Here is a 20,099-nt window from a genome sequence, read left to right on the forward strand (position 1 = left end):
CTTTCTTTAACTGTTGTCTCTGTATTCCTGTATGACAATCTCTTCAATCTATCTTAATATCCTGGAGACACAATATAACAGTCCTCTCTTTTTTTCTCTTTCTGCAGGTGAAGAGGAGGAACGGTACAGGAAGAGTCGGCAGCTGAAATTCTAAGACAACTTCCTCCAGACACACATGAACACACACAAATCCCCCACCTGTTCCATTGAGCATTTAAGACTGCTCTTCACACACACATCCTCACACACCATGTCATCACTTTTCCAGTGTCAAGCCACTACTAAAAACAAGCAGGGCTTGTAGTTTGTTACAGTTTGTGTGTGTGTTTATATGAGAGCAAGAGAGAGATTGTGTGTGTATGTGTGTTGGCATGTGCATGGGCCTAATTCATGTCAAGCAGAGTTGTGACAAACTGCAAAAGTTGTTTAGAGATTTCTTTTTTTATTTTATTTTGCTCTGGGGTTTTTTTTAGCTCTCACACACTTGCTGTACATAGTAGGGCAGTAATTAGAGCATTTTAAGGGAATAGAAAAGGGTTAAACATTAGAAGTTTGGGTTGAGTTTATGAAGGGCTTCAAGACAGTTAATCATAATTTGGCCACAGATATAGAAAGATGAGGATAAAGATAGCATTTGCTCTGTGTGCATCTTCTAATGTGTGTGTAGATGTTTGTGTTTGGACTGAATGGCCAGTTTCTTTGAGTGGTCGGCTCTAGTTTCTCTTTCTCTTCTTTCTTCCTCTCTTTTCTTCCATTCTCTCTTCATTCACTCTCGGCGAGTTACGTATGTGTTTACTGTGTCTCTCTATCTCCTCTACAAAGTGGGTTGCCACCACCATTGCTGAGAGTTCCTCCTCTCAGCCATAAGGTTCATTTAGATAACTGTTTACACAAGGCTTCTATATTGCACTTGAATAAAAACCTACATTTATTAGATCAAGGCTAAAATAGGTGTGACATAGTCAGCATGCTATTGTAAAATATTCTAAATCAGATCTGATAAGCTGAGAATTTTGATCCATACTCAATACCTTCATTAGCCAACATTAAAATGCTCTTGACAATCCTATGGAATGAATTTTAGCTTTAAACTTTTGTATTTAGAATTGATATGAGGCTATTAAAGCATATTTATGTAATATGGTCCTAAATTATAAAGAGAGCAGGCAAATTGTTCTATCCCAGAGTTCTCCTCCTCTTCACCTCTTCTATTTCTTTTCAAATGAACTCCGGTTTAACACTAGAAACTATGTGCTGCAAGTACATTAACTCAAACATGGTGCAACCTGCCACAGAAGTATTAATATCAATGGATAACAGTGGCAGGTTGTTGAACATAATGGGAGAGAGAGAGAAAGAGGACTCTGAGGGGTAGTTGAGAGGTAGAAAGAAGGGATTTGTTCATTAATGTGAAGAGTAATCCAGGTCTGCAGCATTGCTTGTTGGGACAGCTTTGATGTTTTACATTATCTGACTCACTTCTACACAAAGACACACAAACACATGCACCCTCATTACGAAGTAAAGAGATCTCACTTGAATGTACTTTTACTTACTTTTCTTGCCCCTGTCTGGTTGTATCCCTGTATGTTTAACCATAAAGCTCGGCTCTGCAGTCCTAAACTGTACCTATTATGCTTTTTTTTTATCTTTGCTCAATACTGTCCAATGCCAAATGGCTTTTATCTTCTTAGTTTTATTTATTTTTTTTTTTTTTCATTTCAAATTTCCAGTTAGTTGAGTTGATATCATTATCATAAACGTCCTCTACTTAACACAGTGGAACATTCATTGAGAGTGTCACTTCATACTTGCCTGAAATTTACATGCATTTCCACTAAGGGAGGACTTGTCACCGCTAGTGCTTTTCTTGCAATCTTGATGAACTTGGGTACTTTTTTAATATAAAGTAATAATATTGTATTCAACTGAAAGAACCCAGGTTGTTTTGCTGTTAGGGTATGATATGCCTTCATGATCTGTTGGTAAATGCTGGTGTGCAATTTTCAGAAAAATTGGCAAACCAACTATGCCTGTGCCTGGTGTCATTATGCTTGCCATGGTAAAAACTACTGTGTGGAGAGTCTGTGTCCGCTTATTAGCTGTGATTCTTTTTAAAGCTATTCATTGTAAAATTGTGACAATGGTGTGATTGTCCTGTCTGTCACAAATAGACCATTTTGAAAGCCCATTCTAGCCCATTCCATTTTAGTGTAACAAATGTGTAAATGCTAATCAAATCAGGCACTCAGTTAAAGTCAAGTTCTGTGTCCCATGTGCTCTTGCATCGTCAGCTATTGCAATGGCAATTAAACATCAGCACTGTGTTCTCTAATGTATTGGCATATAACTTAAGGGTCAGCGTATTGACACAAGGCAGTAAGGCCCTTCTTTTATCATGTCTACAGCACACACTAGCATCTGCACCAATAGAAAGTGTGGGCTTGTACAGCCTTGCTAATTACTACTGATCTCTTGAACTCTGTACAGAAAAAAAAGAAAAAACCTGATTGCATGGAACCTTGTTACTGTAATTAATAACCTATACAGTATATTTAATTTTTTTAATAATGACTTAAATTAAACATCTTCACCAACAGAAAGAGAACAGTGTGAAACTATTTTTTTCTGCATTCAAGTAACTGAGGATCAAGAGTTTTTTGTAGAATAGTGGAAGTTGTTTAATTATTGTTACTGTTTGTTTTCAAAGGTTGCAGGGGTTTTTATGTCTCTTAAATTTAGTTGAGTTGAAAAGCTGTAAAATAAAGAAAAGAGTTAATGATAATTTTTGGCAACTGTAATTGGGTTTAAATGTCTGAGGATTTTTTTTTTTTTTTTTTTATCTTTATTTTTTTGTTGGTTTGTTTGTTCCGGAAAAGAAACATTGCGTGGTTTACACAGAGTGATGTCCAGTTATCAATGCTGGGTGATGAAGTCATTCTCTTTAAGAGCTTGGTGTGGGTACCATGCCTCCAGAGATATGAAATATCTTTGTGTTATGCAGAAAGTTGGATGTCCAATTTGTGAATCTATATCATTTTTCTTATTTCAATTAATATTTGAAAAAATATATCAGAATAATATTTTTTGACATTCTTGAACTCCTAAGTTGGTGCTTCTCCTCCGTACTATTTTGAGTTGAAGGAGAATTTCATCGAATACTGAATGTTTTAATTCTGAATCTTGGTTGTTCACTATGAACGCTCTCTTAGTAATGCCTAAGACAGTGACAACATTTATTTTGCTATTTTTTAGAGGCAATCAAGAACAAACAACACAAATGTTAGACAATCAAGGAAAGCAAACATAAGATTGTAGTGAAGTTTCCCTTCTGACAACTCCAAAGCCCATCTCATTAGTTAGAGCACAGTGTGTCCTGAGATGATCCATTCTTACTGGACAGCTGTCTTTCTGCCTGCGCACAAACTGGCTGGAGCTTTGCACCCACTACTGAGAATTCTCTGTAACACCTTGGTAATATTAATTGTGGATACATAATTTTATATATATAAATGAAAAAGACATGTCAAATAAAGATTATTTATCTTCTAATTTATTTATATGCCTTTGCTGCTTTGTTTTAGCTGGAATGGCCTGCTTTTTACATACCTTTATCTGCATACCTGCTGTTGAGTTAGTTTGTGAGTGTAATGTGCACTAGCATCCACCAGGTGGCACTGTTATACAGTATCTTGGTAGCAGTAACACAGTAGAAGTGGCATTTCTCAATTACATATGCTTTACCTAATCTGCATAGACAATTGAAGGTGCACAGTGGGATTATAAACAAATATTCTCAAGTATATTATAGACTGACTTCCTCTGGCTAGGCTATGCTGTGATTATTTCGAGGCATCTTGTCTGTGGTGTTTATGAAAGGAAGAGAAAAGACCTTAAATACATCTTTACAGCAGAATGCATTAGTTACCTAAATTCCACATATTATTTGACAACTTCAAGAAGGCTTTTCATGATCAATGAAGAGAAAACTGACCTGTGTGAACCATCTAATATTTAATCAGTGGCAGGTCACTTCTTAACCATCACTTCAAAACATTCTGCACTGGCACCACCAACATGTTATTTTGAACGCTAGACATGGATAAGTGGGGTTTTTTTTACTGCTGGTTAAGGCAGATCTCTCTGCTGTCATATAGACAGGTTTAAAAGGAACCACAGAAGATCTACACACAATGCAGCCTTGCTGTGAGAAAGAGCACAGCCATGGAGATAATGTGGATGTGAGTTCACTTTTAGCCTCAAAGACTTTTCCAAGCTCACCAAATCACCAATGAAACTATTTTGTTTCCTTTGTGTCAGTGAGCACTCTGAACATTAGTGGAAATTAATCATTTTTGGTTGTAAATGAGACTTTGCATTACCTTTGCATTTCAATAGCTGAAGCTTAATTAAACCTCCCAAATAATGTGATTTCAAATATGTTATATTTTAATTAGAAGCATAGATTACAGTGTACTTCATAGGTCTCTGTGCCTTTATCAGTATAACTTGCAGTATGCCTGTTTACCTTTGCTTCAACAGTAATTATTATTGTTAAAAATAATAAACTTTTATTTAACCAGGTTGCTGCTATTAAATGGGTACTTCACCAAAAAATGAAAATATTTTCTCGTCATTTACTCATCTATTCTATACCAGTAGTTTAATTCAGTTGGTTTTGGGTTTTGTTAAAACAGACCAAAATATACATATACATCTTGCCATTGCAGTCTCTATGCACAATCATGATTTTTGGAGCTTCAAAGGCCTGATCACCATTCAGTTGCATTGTGAGGACCTACAGAGCTGAGATATTCTTCTAAAAACCTTCATTTGTGTTCAGTAGAAGAAAGAAAGTCATACACATCTTAGATGGTATGAGGGTGAGTAAATTAGAGAATTTTCATTTTTGGGTAAACTAACCCTTTAAGATTTAGATATCTGCTACAAGAGAGCAAATACTTAAATTTAAAATACATAAAATCACATATAAACACAAGTTGGAAAGGAAAAAATGTTCTTTTGTGACAATTCCAGTTAAGTGGTACTAACTTTTAAAATACACATAGAGTAATCTCATGAAGTTCAAGGACAGTTTGCCAATTGTTCCAGGAGAAAGGCGCTAAATACCGAAGAGCAGTTTTACCCAGTTCAGACCAGGCATAAGCATATCCGCTGACACACCACATTTATGAATCATAAACAGATCAATAAATAAGTCTTCTTTTGGTATTTCTAAAGTAGTCTTGTCAATAAATATGTACCAGTATATAGAAGGAGAAGGCCGACAGACTTTGGAATACAATGCGCTGTGGTAAGTAAGGGCTGTGCAATTTGTAAAGAACCTTATTGCCCCATGTTAAACCATATCCGGCATATGGAGACAATGAGGTCGTAATAGTCAAGAATAAGCAAACGTGGTATTAACCAGTCTTTGTCTAACATTGAGCGAAAGACAAAAATTGTTCATAAAATAGAAAACAAATTTTTATTTAAGCTTACTGCTTTTTAATGACAATTTGTCATTAAAATACAAATATTTAAAAGTAGTGACCATTTCAGTTTGATGACCTTGCATAGTAACAATACTGTGTGTGGGCCCACTCTATAAACTCTTAGAATCTACATTTAAAACTAACTTAATTTGTTAAAGCTAAGTTATCATTAAGGCAACTCCTATTTCCTGTTGTTCCAATGTATTATTAGTACATTATATTATATAATACATGTAGATGTGAATGGTTGTATTGCAAAAACCTCTAAAAATAAGCCGCTAAAATATAATTTGACTCTTGATGAATATACTGTTACATCATCATCAAAAGCGAAGAACTTAGGTGTTATATTTGATACCAATCTGTCCTTTGAAAATCAAATTACAAATGTTTGTAGAACAGCATTCTTCCACCTAAGAAATATTGCTAAATTACGACACATGCTCTCTGTTGCTGATGCCGAAATACGAATTCATGCATTCATGACCTCAAGATTAGATTATTGTAATGCATTACTGGGAGGATATCCAGCAAGATCAATAAATAAACTTCAATTGGTTCAAAATTCAGCAGCCAGAGTGCTGACTAGAACCAAGAAATATGATCATATTAGCCCCATTTTATCATCGTTACATTGGCTACCTGTTAAATTTTGTATTCATTTTAAAATTCTGTTAACAACATACAAAGCTTTGAATGGTCTAGCTCCACAGTACTTAAGTGACCTTCTACCTTCATGCTATATTCCATCACATTCATTACGATCACAAAATTCTGGCCTGTTAATAGTTCCTAGAATATCAAAATCCACAAAAGAAGGTAGATCCTTTTCATATTTGGCCCCAAATTATGGAACAGTATCCCTAACACTGTTCGGGATGCAGACACACTCACTCACTTACTCAGTTTAAGTTTAGACTAAAGACTCCTCTATTTAGCCAGGCATACACCTAATTTATCCTTCAACTCACAATTAGGCTGCTTTAGTTAGGTCTGCCGGAACCAGAAACAATGATCATGATCTATAGCTCTGCAATAAATTGAATGGCATCTATGCTAATATTATTTTATTTGTTTCCCTGTCTCAACCTCGGGACTCCTATCCTGAGGTCACTAGAATCGACCAGATCCAACTCTGTTCCTGCTTGGTGTTGGACTCCACTGCTACATGTTGCTGTGTGATAATGACTAATAGCAGCTGGTGCCAGCCAAACATCACTTCAGTCTATTACGACGGACTTCAGAGGATGAACTGATGCCAACTCCAAGCATAAGATATGGGATACTTCATATGCCATTGCCTGAACCTTGGACTTAGGATAGACCTCACCGAAATTACCGGCCGGTTGAACTGTGATGCACCTAACTGATCTCTGTCTGCATCACCTCGGTCTAATGATGGACTACACTCTTATAATGGAATACATAGTCTATCATTTAATTGCCAGCAAAACCCTTCATCAGCCAACTAACAAAAGACAATCTATGTGAACTTCTGCAGTTAATCCAGGATGAACTTCAAAGACATTAGTTATTAATCTTACAGTACCGACCCTTAACACTTACTTAGTTTAATAATTTTAAACCATGACTTGCACTATACATAAGTAATATTGGCATTATATTCATGATGTTAGCCAGAGGGGAGCTGGACCCCACAGTGAGTCTGGTTTCTCCCAAGGTTATTTTTCTCCATTAACTAACATCTTATGGAGTTTTGTGTTCCTTGCCATAGTTGCCTTCAGCTTGCTCACTGGGGTTATAAATACAATTATTATTTAATTACTAATTTTTAAACAATACACAATCGTATTTTATCAAACTACACAATGATGACTCTAAGACATTATAGATATTACAGTTTTATCTTTTGTTAATGCCTGATCTTCTGTAAAGCTGCTTTGAAACGATGTTGTGAAAGGTGCTATACAAATAAAAATGACTTGACTTGACTTGCTTGATGTGTTTCTTTGAATAGGCCCTACTGAACCCTCAGGCAGGTTGGAACAGGCCACTGGTAACCAAACAGCAGATAGGATATCTTAAGGGTCAATGACAGGCCCTTATTTGCATTAACTGAGCAGAGCTGAGCCAAGATTTCAAACACTAGGACCACAGAAACAGTTTCCTCACGAGACCAAATCACTGGCAAAATGTGTGACTCAGAATTGCAAATGCACTCTAGAGCAATATTGGAGTTTATTAGAAATTATAAAATTCAAAACAACATATGACAATAAAAAATGAAAAGAAACAATTATTACAATATATCTCATGTTAAATATTATTCACATTCACATCAATAAAGAAAAGAACAGAAGACAAAACAAGTAAATATGATTATTGTTTCTTGACTGCTGCATGTTTGGTCAACAGATAAAATATTTTGCTAATATTATTTATAATACATAATTCTCTTCTTCAGGTATGATTGGAAGGTTTCTATATTAGAGAGTTTTGAGAATAAAATACTTGCTCATCTTACATAGATGGGTAACATGCTCATTTAGTAGTAAATACTGTACTGTATTTTGGTTCGGTAACATTTACCTTTGGTTTTGAGAGGTTTTTTGGGGCACACTTTATATTAGATGTATATGACTACTATGAACTTACATTTAAATTTAAGCAAAATTACTATGTAATTCGCATTTGCCATTAAGGTTAAAAATGAAGTTATTACCCTTACTTAACTGAATTTGAGAAAGTTTTTACAAGCAATTTCATTCAGTCAAACTAATTTAGTTGGATTAGGTCAAATCAATGTACTATAGTAATTTTAACTCAACTTTATTAGGTTCATCAAACTAAATTTACTAATGTTTAATTTAATTAATTTTTTATGTTGGTCCAACTTAATTTAGTTGATTAATCATTAGTATATGCCAGGAGAGCAAGTGTAAGTGAAACTATTGCATTGTCAATTTTATAGCAACTGCTTATAGAGCTAAGCAACATTCAAATCAAACATCACTTCAAAGTGGAATTCAATCCTCAACCTAAGCACAATCGCCACTCTTCACCGCAATGGGAATCCCAAAAACTCCAGCCTAAAAGACACACTTTTTAAATACCAATATAACAGAACATTACATATTAACAAATCTTAATTTCAATATTTGTTCACCCCATCCAGTCCCATGCAAAGCATGCTGGAAAATGGAAATCCCTTGCCCAGTTTCATAAATGCTAAGTATTCATGTAGTGCAAACTCAAATGGATCAAGTAAACTTCAGTTTTACAAATTTAATCAGATAGAACTCAGTGAAATCAAGTTGTGACAAAATCTACAAGAATTGTGTTGCTTTAGTTCATTTTAATTGAGTAAACTGAACCACCTGCAAAAATCCTTTATTTGAGTAGGGTCACTACGGGACTCCAAATAAACACAGAGGATGAAACTGCATGTGAATCTTGCAAGATTTTTCAAGATTTAATTACATGCAGTTATTTTACATGCAGTGTAACAACACAAACACAATACACACATTGTAATACATTTTAAGAAAAAAAAAAAAAAAGACACGAAAGACACTTCATTTCAAATAGGACCTTTTTTTAATCTGTCACATGTTCCTCTTTTTCTCTTTCTCTCACTTTTTTTTTCTCTTTTCTCTTGCCCACCACTCTCTCTTTCAGATTGTGTATTTATATTCTTATCTCCTTCTCATTTTTGTCTTGCTCAGTAATTGTATCTCAGTGCACGAGACCTCTATGTTATGTAATATGCCTGTTTAAATGCTGGTTTCATCTTTTTTTTCCACACTGTATGATTCTCTAATCAGCATGAACATAAACACCTTATTCAGTATGAATAACTGCACATTCTAATATTTTGTAAAAATCATATCCCAAACTCTGTCTCACCTTGAGATGTAAAATAGATCTAATAATACTGTATTACACTATAAAAGTCCTTACTTAACTAATCTCATCAAAACAATAACCTTGACATTTTGCCTGCTCACTCAGAGATGGTGTAAGTGATTCGGCGGCATAATCTGTTTTCTCTCCGTTGATAATGAGCCTGTAATTAAAAAAGATATTGCCGTAATCTGTTCCATCTTGTCTTTAAACACTGCTTTTAAGATATATTTAGCCTGTAGTCTTATATTACTGTAATCATTATTGTCTGTACATTGCTTTTTTAGACCACTGAAGACAGATAAGTATTATGGTATATTACACAGTGGAAACATTTTTTAAAAAAATAATGTATATGCCTGTATAGATCTCACTATTTAACAGTGGTGGAAAGAGCACTGATTTATTTTACTTAAGTAAAAGTACTGCTACTGAAGATATAATTCACTTGAGTACAAGTAGAAGTACTGAGAAATATTATGACTCAAGTAAGAGTAAAAACTACTTGCTGAAAATCAACTCAAGTAATTATGTTACAAGTTACTTTATGAAAATTATATTATATATAGTATATACGCTTCTATTTTTAGAACACAAGACATTCTTGTTCTTGAAAGAAATTGATGCTTCCTTTCTCCAAGGATGCATTAAATTGATCAAAAATACTGTCAAAATCATTAATTGCAAATTATTATTACTGTTTTAAATAATTGTTTTAAGTGGTATTTATTCCGTTTTTTCTTTACCCGTGATGGCAAACATATACTGTGTCACCTATTCCTTACAAAAGCATTTTCAAGTGCTAATTTGGTACTCAAGAAAATTTCCTTATTATAAGAACAATTGAAAATGGTTACGCTACCATGCGGAAATCACAATACAGTGGGGTTTTTCCCCATTTGCTGAGGTATTGAGTTCTTACAAGTTGCTTTACACTTGCAAGTCACATTTTGGTTTTAAAAATAGGCAAAAAGAAACACATTCCTCCTGAAATTCAATTTTCTCCTAAAGTCTGTTGTTTTAGAGGGATGAAGGCTATTCCATGCATTACTGTTTTGAAAAAAGAACTCTAACCAGGATAGAGAGGGAAGTGGACGGCCCAGATGCACAACAAAAAGACAAGTATACCACAGTCTCTAGTTTGAGAAACAGACTCCTCACAGGTCCTAAACTAGCAGCTTCTAAATGCCAATGACCTGCATTGCTGCAAGAGGATTCTTGGACAAACAGAACATTTTAAGAATACAACATTTATTTAAAGAGAAATATCCATTTGTAACATTCTAAATCATCTCTAAACTACATATTGTGCATTATGACTGAAACACATTCCTATTTCAGGTTTATTCTCATACATGTATGTATTTTGGCTATTAAGTTAACCTACTGTACAAAACTAATATAATGCAATATCATAGAGGAGGAAATTTATCCTCTGTGATATTGCAGCAATTATCCAGATATGGAATGAGATTATTAAGCAAACTGTTATCAACTCCTACATGCCAACTTAATAAAATAAGGCAAAATTAAACATTTCACACAGTGTTTAATGAGAGATATTATTGATTCAAACACTAAAAGTTGTTGTTCTGTATATGTATTATTGTATTACAGTTGTAATAATAAAGTCTTAATTAACATTATGGTTATTTAACATATTGAGATATTATTATTAAGTAAATTGTAGCATTTGTTTATATTATGTTTTGTGATTTCTCATACCTTCTTTATATATCATCAAGGCCAGTGGGGGGAAAAAATAATGTTCAGTGAAAAGTCAAAAGAAGATCGCAATGTATGTAATTTGAACTATATCAGATATTATTTTAAAAAACACGGGAACTCATTGCGTGGCCATTTTTTGCCTCCATATTTGGAATTTCTGGGATATTTTTGTTAATTTCGGTGGCACTTTTGCCCCAAGTCCCTGTTAATTTCCGACACTATTGGCATTGTATATTTCTAAGGTATTTAAAAGTTTGTTTTAGACAAATAGTAGCAAATAAACAAGATATCCCCACATATATGTCAAACTACATTGTTAATGTTTGACACAGTTAAAACATTGCCTACCTTAAAATCAATTGAAGTTTGATCAGTGGTTAAATGCATTCATATGGTTCACTCGTACATGAATGAACGGCTCTTTTCCAGAATAAAATGAAATATGCAGAAAATTACAGTTCTTTTGTAGTGACAAGGCAGAAAGTCTTGAAGAAGCTAGAGAACAGAGGACACCGGCAGCAGTTTATGCAAGTATCTAAAAGATGATTGGCTCTTTTACCTTTAAGGCGGGACTTCTTTTCTACATCCGTTGGGCGTTCCAATTTCTCCCATTCATTTTAATAGAAGATAATCCCACCATATTGCCTTGCCTTCTCTTCTCTTTCCCAGCTCAAGCATAGTGAGGTTCCTAAAGCTGCTTGTTCCTTTCTATCGTGCTTGAGGCTTTAGGATCTGCTTTTGATTTCTCTTTCCTTCAGCTTAATAAATCACTCTGTCACTTCATCCCTCTTTCTCTCTCTTCCAGTGTCTGCCTCTCTCAAGCTGTCTGTTTTCCTTGTTCTTTCCATCTTCCTCTTTGCTTCCCTGTCTGTCTCTTTTTCTCTCTGCCTATTAACCTTTCTCTATCCTTGATTGGTGGCATTGTGAGAGCATATTAAAAGCACTGGTGTAAATTATTGGTATGAGTCATACAAAACTCAATAGCAGACATTCAGAGTATTATTCTGAAAAGACCATGAATGGAGCTTGCAAGGATACACTCAGTGATGGTAAAAGGTGAAAGACAAAAGACAGGAAAAAGAAAATTGATCAGCAGCTACATCAGTCTTTGTGTGAATGTGTATGTGTGCGTACATGTGTCTGAGACTGCTTGTGTATGTTATGGATGTGTACACAATGCTGTTCTGCTAGTTTGCTCACAAATAACCATGTTTCTTTGAATTAGATGTACTGTATATGTAATCAGACTAAAACTGTCACACACAAAAAAGGTTTGTTTGAAGGTTTGGAATAGGGGATAGAAAATAACATTAGCTTAATATAAAAAGCAAACGAAGTCAATAGAAAGTCCACACCAAGATAGAAAAACAAGCATGTGTGTACGTATTCACTATAGTTAGGGGACACATTTTCCCCCAAGAAGAGTGCTAAATCTGACAAAACCTCCGTTTGAGGACATTTGGGAATGTCCTTATATGCAAAAAAAAAAAAAAAAAGATTTTCACTTTATCAGCCATTACTTACATCAGACCATCTTGTAGACTCAGATTAGCCTGTAATAGGCCAAAGTAGATGGAACAAATGGGTTTGACCTTTCAATAAATGAACTCAGTTGTCATTACTCATGGGGTAAGATGTCATTACCTCTTAAATTTATAAGGCTATATTTTTTCATCTACCTCAGCTTCCAGCAAGCATAATTAACAGCATATTGAATGTGTAACACTTTTAGATCAATTTTATGCTCATATAATCTTATGGGGGGAGGAAATGGCAAATCTACACAATTTCTTTTCAGCTCACACAATTTTCACAAAAGCATACTACTGTACTACTCTTACTAGTCTATTTCTGTAGGGTGATGTCAGATAAAAAGAAGCACAGTTTTTGGTAAATCATCTAGAACAGAATTAAACTATCTATGTACATTTTCCAGACTGCTCTTTGTTTGTTAATTCAGGTCTCTTCTATCATTTTATGTTGAACATATTTAACAAAATACAACTGTTTAATCCCAAGAGCCCCTCTGCATCATCATTGCTGTGTTCAGGTAAAATGGGTCAGCAAATCTACTGCACAGCCATCATTGTGGGGAAAAAAGTGTGCTTTTAATTTATTTACCATTATTTATAAGTCAATTAATAACATTGCATTACAAGAAATGTATTATGGGATTACAAATAAATGTCTTTAAATGTGTGTAGTGAGGGAGGTTGAATTGAGAGAGACTGAGCTGGATTTGTAGGTGTTAGAATGAGAACAATATACAGTATAACTCTGACAAGGATAGAACCTTATAAGGCAACTTCACTTACTAAACCTCACTAAACTTATTGTTACGATTCTGTGTGAAGATTTTGAATTTTTTCCATTTTTTTCATAATTTTTTCCAAATGTAATTTTATGCGTAAAAATCTCATCATAACATTTGCAACAAAATGGGCACGAGTGTTTGTGAGAGTGTGTGAGGTGCATGTGTGTATTTAAGAATATTTGTGGATACTGCATTCATACAATACTAATATAACACATCCAAACTTGAATTTGAATTCTTTCAATATTATTTGAGCAGTTTTAGGAACCACTGAAAAAATATCTCTTATAAGTCAGTTTATAAAGTGGCCCAATTTTAGCTGAAACATAGTAGCAACTAAATAGTCTTTTCATCAAATAATTAGGTTGTTTTGCAAATCACAGATTTTTTTTTCTTATAAAGAACAATATTACATAACTCATGATACCTTACATTTAGATGTTTAATAATTTCTCATGAATATTTAAACTGTATAATTTTAAAAGTGCCGTAAGCATGCTAGGGAAGTAATCCTATGTTTTCCCAATTCAGTCTCTGTAAAAAAATATTTTTCCTGCCTCATTAAAAAAAGTACTCCTAAAGAAATTAATAGTAATTTTGAAACCAAATATAAAAGCTGTTTTGTTCTACATGGAAAGGATCTCCTCATGGGGGGTTCCATGTTAGAATCACATGACCAGCCAAATACTACTGGCTTAATTTCAGTAACCGCCTTGATATTGGACACTTTCACTCTTGGATTAAATTAATCATGGCTGACTATGAATACTTAATTTCTACAATGGCATCTGTAACTAAAAATTACTGATTTTGAATGATGCTGCATCCACACCGCTAGGTGTCACTATAACACAAAAGTTACTGAGTGCACCTTTAACAAACGTAGACCAATTGAATCAGTTGAAACATGTCAAATACTACTGTGGCAACTGTTTAAATTAGTTTGCAGTGAGTGGATATGGAATCTTGAAGAACTATGACACACCAAACTTATCTGGCCTTTTTGACCTGATGGCCCACTTTAGCTGATAACACCCTATGCATACTATGCAGAGTATCCTGTCCAAGTATACTCTACGCAACGCAAAATCTAATATTTGAAGAAAAGACATCAGCTGAGAAGTGTTAAATATACTTTGTGCATCACCTTGATTTTTCTGAGCAGGCGCACAACGCAGAGGCCAAAAGAGCTCAACAGTGCCCACCCACTTTTTCAGCCATCTTAGTTCCGGAAGTATTTTTCTCATTCATTTCTTCAGGGATTTCATAAATCCTTAAAAAAACAAACAAACAAACAAACAAACAAACAAACAAACAAACAAACAAAAAAGCATTCTAAGCCATGCACCAAACCAACCAGATTCAAGGTGAATCACAACGTTACAAACTTTCATTTGCAGCAAAAAAGTATTTAAAATTCGGACAAAAAGACAAAGATACAAGACTGTGTACTTAAAGTCTTTCATGAGAGCAGGAACTACAATCAAGTATTGTGAATGATGTAATTTAATTAAAAACTATGGGAAAAATATAAAACCAATGATTTAAAGTTGTTGATTATAAGTAAAGACTTAATGTATTTTTATTTGATTGCAAAATATTTAGATGTTTGCAAATATGTAAGTAGTTTGAGAGTGCACGAATGACTCGACTGCGTCATTCACAGTGCATCATAGATATGGGTGGTCGCTGCAGAGCTCTTTTGGCAGGCTTTGTTGGCCATGATTGGTGAATTGCTTCACTTCAGGATCATGGGCAGTGTAATTCTTCACCAGGAATTCCACTATTAAACATTTCTAAAAAATTACACGGACTGATGGATTCAAAAGAAGCATATACAATCGATTAACAACCTTGGAGCTGTGGTATGGTCTGTCTTTAAATGTTTATAAGTTAAGGAGCAGTCACATTTAACTTTGCACATATAAGTTTCTTGGGCAGAATACAGTCATTTCAATGGGAATCTGCACGATCGTAAATATTTTGCGGATTAAGCGTGGACTTCAAGTTTGGTGAACGTTAACAGACGAATTCCTATGGAGTCAGATGTGTGCCAAATCTAAACATTTTGCAAACAAACACAATACTCTTTGCAAAGGAAAACTCCACTCTAAAACAATCAGAAAACGATCAGCAAATTCAATGGGCCATTTCAATAGAAAATGAAGGGTAGCTGTTGTGTACAACTGGCTTAAAAAACAAATGCGCTGTTTTACGAATATAAAAAATGTGTTTCATATGAACCTACATCATATTTTACAAATAAATACAATCTTTTCTACAAATTCTACAGGATCGTTGAACAAATACAAAATCCAATGTGACAACTGTGTCAACCACAGTCTTGATTTTCTCACAAATGCATCAATGCAGATTTTCTCACAAATGTGCAACATCCCTTTTCAAAACAAAATGTACTGAGCAACATCCCCTTTTCAAAACAGTAGATGGTGCAGTGCTGCCACATCCTTTTTTTTTTTTTTCCTTTTTCCCCTTTTTTCACCCAATTTGGAATGCCCAATTCCCAATGCACTTTTAAGTCCTTGTGGTCATGTAGTGATTTGCCTCAATCTGGGTGGCAGAGGATGAATCCCAACTGCCTCCACATCTGTGACTGTCAACCTGCACATCTTATCATGTGGCTTGTTGAGTGTGTTGTTACAAAGACATAGCACATGTGGAGGCTTCACACCATCCACTGTGGCATCTATGCTCAACTCACCACATGCCCCACCAAGAACAAACCACATTATAGCAACCACTAGGAGGTTACCCCATGTGACTCTGCCCTCCCTAGCAACCGGGCCAATTTGGTTGCTTAGGAGACCTGGCTGGAATCACTCAGCACACCCTGGGATTTGAACTAGCGAACTCCAGGGGTAGTAACCAGCATCATTTACCACTGAGCTACCCAGGCCCCCAGTGCTGTCACATTCTTAATATTTTTTCACTCAGTTATGTCATTATAACTATAATGTTATGTGGTTCGAGCTACAATCCCATGATCTAGCTCTGTTAGTCCGACTTTGCAAAAATCATGTCATGAACCGGGCGGGCTTTAGGACCCGACCGCAGTAAAGGAAAGGGAAATGTTTGATGGATTGTGAAGTTCGCCTGGTAATGTTGCACAGAGCAAGGCAAATTAATTTCGCGTATTTGACTTGATGGATTGATAGTGGAATGGAAGCGGGTGACAGCATGTGAAGCGGCTGAAGTATTTGAAGCTGTGGTCGGTCGGAGATCTTTCAGCAGTGCGGAAGAGAGAGGGATGGGGCAGATATATGCCATCAAACTGACTCACAAGGGACTGAAATGATGCGGAGATAACGCCAGGAAATAAAGCCCGAAGATCAAGAGTTCAACACAATAAGAGACAGAAACATGCTCAATCGGAGAGAGCGGTGAGCGAAACAAGGCACCGAAATTGATCAAGCCAGCTAGCTGTCAGACTCGCTGTACGCTCCAGAAGCCTCGACACACACTGTGGATCTTTGACAGCTCGTTTTTTTTTTTTTTTTTTTTTGTACTAGTGAAACTTTTTTTTAAAACATCGCGACGCAAATGGATTGAAGTGCTGTTTGATTCAGCCAAATCGAAAGCAAGTTCTAAATGCAGAAGCTGTGATCAGTGACACCGCGGGAAATTGTTGAACAAAAGACACGAGACCAAGTTGATACGTGAGTACAGTTATAATATCAGCATGGCGATATTTTTTGTTTTTGCTTGGGTCGTTTACAAGGACAGTCATTCAGTGAGGCACTTAGCATAAAGTGAACTGTTTGAACAATGCAGCTGGTTACTTCAGTAGTGTGGAGAGGCGAAGGGTGTTTTTTTAAAGTGAGAGTCCCCTTACGTTACCCTGATTACAGTATATTCATAGTGATATAGGGGAATATAAGTGTTAAAGGGCTATTATAAGGTAAGTTCATCCAAAAAAAAAAAAAACATTCTGCCATTTACCCATCCTCGTTTTTTTTTTTTTTTTTTTTTCTTATGTGGAACACAAAAGGAGATGTTAGGTCAAATGTTAACAGACCGAAAGCCTCAGTCACCATTCACTTTCACTGTACTGTATGTGAAAATGATGCTATGAAAGTGATTGGTGACTGAGGCAAACATTCTGCCTAACATCTAATTTTGGTGTTTCTCAAAAGAAAAAAAGTCTAACGGGTATGGAATAACATGAGGGTTAGTAAATTATGACAGAATTGCTATTTTTCAGTAAACTAGCCTATCCCTTAAAATAATCCATATTACAATACAGCCATTGGGGTATGGAAGGTAATATATATTCATATATATAATTTTTGTATTGAATTTTTTTTATTCCTCTGCAATATGTTATTTAGAGTCATCAAACAATACCCGGATAGTTATGTGAGAGAATAATTCAGAGGTTATACATCTCTTGGTGACACCTCAGCAGTGCTGGTTTATAATTTTAATAATTACATTTATTTATCACACATTATACATTTGCACAAATACAGTGAAATTCTTTTTTTTTTTTTCCACATATCCCAGTTAAGCTGGGGTCAGAGTGCAGGGTCAGCCATGATACAGTGCCCCTGGAGCAGATAGGGTCAAGGGCCTTGCTCAAGGGCCCAACAGTGACATCTTGGCAGTACTGGGGCTTGAACCCCTGACCTTCTGATCAGTAACCCAGAGCCTTAACTGCTGAGCCATCACTGCCTTAGCATTAAGCATTTGGGCCTCAAAGTCAGCTGGGCGAAAACCTGTTGGATGCTCTCCCATGGGATGCTGGGAGATTCCTATATGCTAGTGTGTTTGTGTGTGTGAAATATATGATGATGTCAATGAGATGCTGCATCAGTTGCTGACGCTATGGGGAGCTTCTCCCAGGAGTTACGATCTCTGAAGTCCTTTACAATCATGCCAGTCTATTGGCAAATGGCACTTGACGCACCGCCCCTGATGCGCAGGTCATCGTGGGCATATAAATTGGAACACAGCGCCTTTACATTAGGATTTTCGACTGAAGGGAGGAGAGTGCATTTCTCAGTCCCTTTACATTGAGAAATCAGTCTCATTCCCTCTTTTCAGGGAACCAAGGTTACAGTCATAACCTGAGCATTCCCTTTCAAGTTGGTCACTTTGACCAAGTACTGGCTATGACAAACCGAATGTGTCAGATGAGCCCGTCCAGGGGCCAGACATAAAGTCTCCACAGCTTCGGCAGGGGATGCTAGATCATGCCTCGGCTTGCGAGAGCAGATCCCTCCACAAAGGAATTCCCATGGGAGAGCATCCAACAGCTTTTCGCCCAATTGACTTTGAGGCCCAAATGCTTAATGCTAAGATGTTTAAGCAGCAGATTCCTGTGCTTACACACTTGTTCCCCGGATTGTGCTAAAAGCAACCAATCATTGAGGTAGTTCAGTACATGAGTATCGCCCAGCCCCAGCGGATCGAGTGACGCATCGACACATGTCATGTTGTTGGGAGCAAGGGACAAGCTGATGGGCTTTCAAAAAGTTATGTGGTCCCCTCAAAGGTGAATCTCAAGAATGGACCGTGACGAGGGGCTCTTTGCACATAACAGAACGCATCGTTCAGATTAGGTTGAACCAGTCTAGAGGACAGAGGTGAGACAGAGTCTGTCTCAGAGTAATCATCTTGAACGAAGACATCCTGAGTGCCCGATTCAATCATCTCAAGTCCAGCATGGCTGTAGCCCACCATCCTACCTGCCACTAGCAGAAAATAGCCTTCCTGCATGCTACCCATCGCATCTTGGCTAGGAGGCATTGTACTTCTTAGTGCAAAATTGGCACATCCTGCACCGTGATGGCAGAGGAGAGGGATGCTATTAAAGTGAGACAAATGCCTCACGAACCTAAACGCATAGTCGTGAATAGTTTTGTGCCTTGTGCAAATGCAATAGGGTCGAAAAACTTTGTTGGAATGTGACAATCATGACATGGAGCCAACAGTAACATAAGAGTGAACAGACTTTGACCATGATATCATTCCAGGCTCGTCAATGGCGAGAAGCCGGGGAAGCAAAAGAGCTACTAGGTGACATAAAGACTCCTAAAATCTCTGTGTTGGGACATGGCAGCCCCTTGGCATGGCATCAACAACAGTAAAAACAGGCATCGAAGTGACCTGCGTCACACCACAAACTCGTTTCCGATTTGTGACAGTAGGGAGAGGGTTACTAGGAGACATGGTGGCACCTAAAATCTCTGTGTTGTGACATGGCATTCTCCTGGCATGTCGTGAACAATAGTAAAAACAGGGCAAACCAACCTGTATTACAGAGGAGATGTCACACTCTCGTTCCCAGCTCGCAACAGCGGGGAAAGCGAGAAGTGATTTCCTGACAAAGTTAACCTGGGGTGCCACTTCACAGTCACTGGGCCTCCCATAGACCTGCCAATCTCCTGGGCAGGGACCTTGGTGGCCGGTGCGCCAATTCTTTGCACACCACATTTAACAAGCACCGCAAAGGTGGCAGTGCCAGAGACCTGAACTCTCACTAATTAGGGAGAATGTCTTATCATAATAAGCTACACAGAGCAGACCGCCATTTCACCTGAAATTTCTTCTTCAGGGTCGCGATAACATCTCCCGTGAAACCATGGGTAATTTATTGTGAGGGAACTAAAAATAATTGCAAAATTATTTCAGAAAAAAATCATTCCGTACTACACAGATTATTGTCCAATCATACG

General features: G+C 36.5%; 2 protein-coding genes across 11 annotated transcripts in view; both read left to right on the forward strand.

Annotated features, from left to right (window-relative positions):
* LOC127422028 (sarcoplasmic/endoplasmic reticulum calcium ATPase 3-like) overlaps window positions 1–2,608 on the forward strand; it is a 113,133-nt gene extending 110,525 nt beyond the window's left edge. For all 3 annotated transcript variants that reach the window (XM_051665362.1, XM_051665371.1, XM_051665354.1), the window contains one exon: window positions 108–2,608. Coding sequence is in view for 1 of the 3 variants with exons in the window: in XM_051665354.1 (XP_051521314.1) it covers window positions 108–154 (47 nt within the window). In the remaining 2 variants the exon portion in view is untranslated. The remainder of the gene's footprint in view (window positions 1–107) is intronic.
* A 13,861-nt stretch (window positions 2,609–16,469) lies between these two features.
* The window catches only part of LOC127422083 (calcium/calmodulin-dependent protein kinase kinase 1-like), a 192,671-nt gene continuing 189,041 nt past the window's right edge, over window positions 16,470–20,099 (forward strand). For 3 of the 8 annotated variants that reach the window (XM_051665469.1, XM_051665477.1, XM_051665479.1), the window contains exon 1: window positions 16,474–17,078. The gene's annotated coding sequence lies outside the window, so the exon portion shown is untranslated. Of the gene's footprint in view, window positions 17,079–20,099 lie in introns of all 8 variants that reach the window. The other 5 variants (XM_051665458.1, XM_051665449.1, XM_051665441.1 and 2 more) reach the window with 4 other exon arrangements.

This window comes from Myxocyprinus asiaticus, chromosome 3 (assembly GCF_019703515.2).
Source record: "Myxocyprinus asiaticus isolate MX2 ecotype Aquarium Trade chromosome 3, UBuf_Myxa_2, whole genome shotgun sequence".
NCBI classification, from domain to species: domain Eukaryota; kingdom Metazoa; phylum Chordata; class Actinopteri; order Cypriniformes; family Catostomidae; genus Myxocyprinus; species Myxocyprinus asiaticus.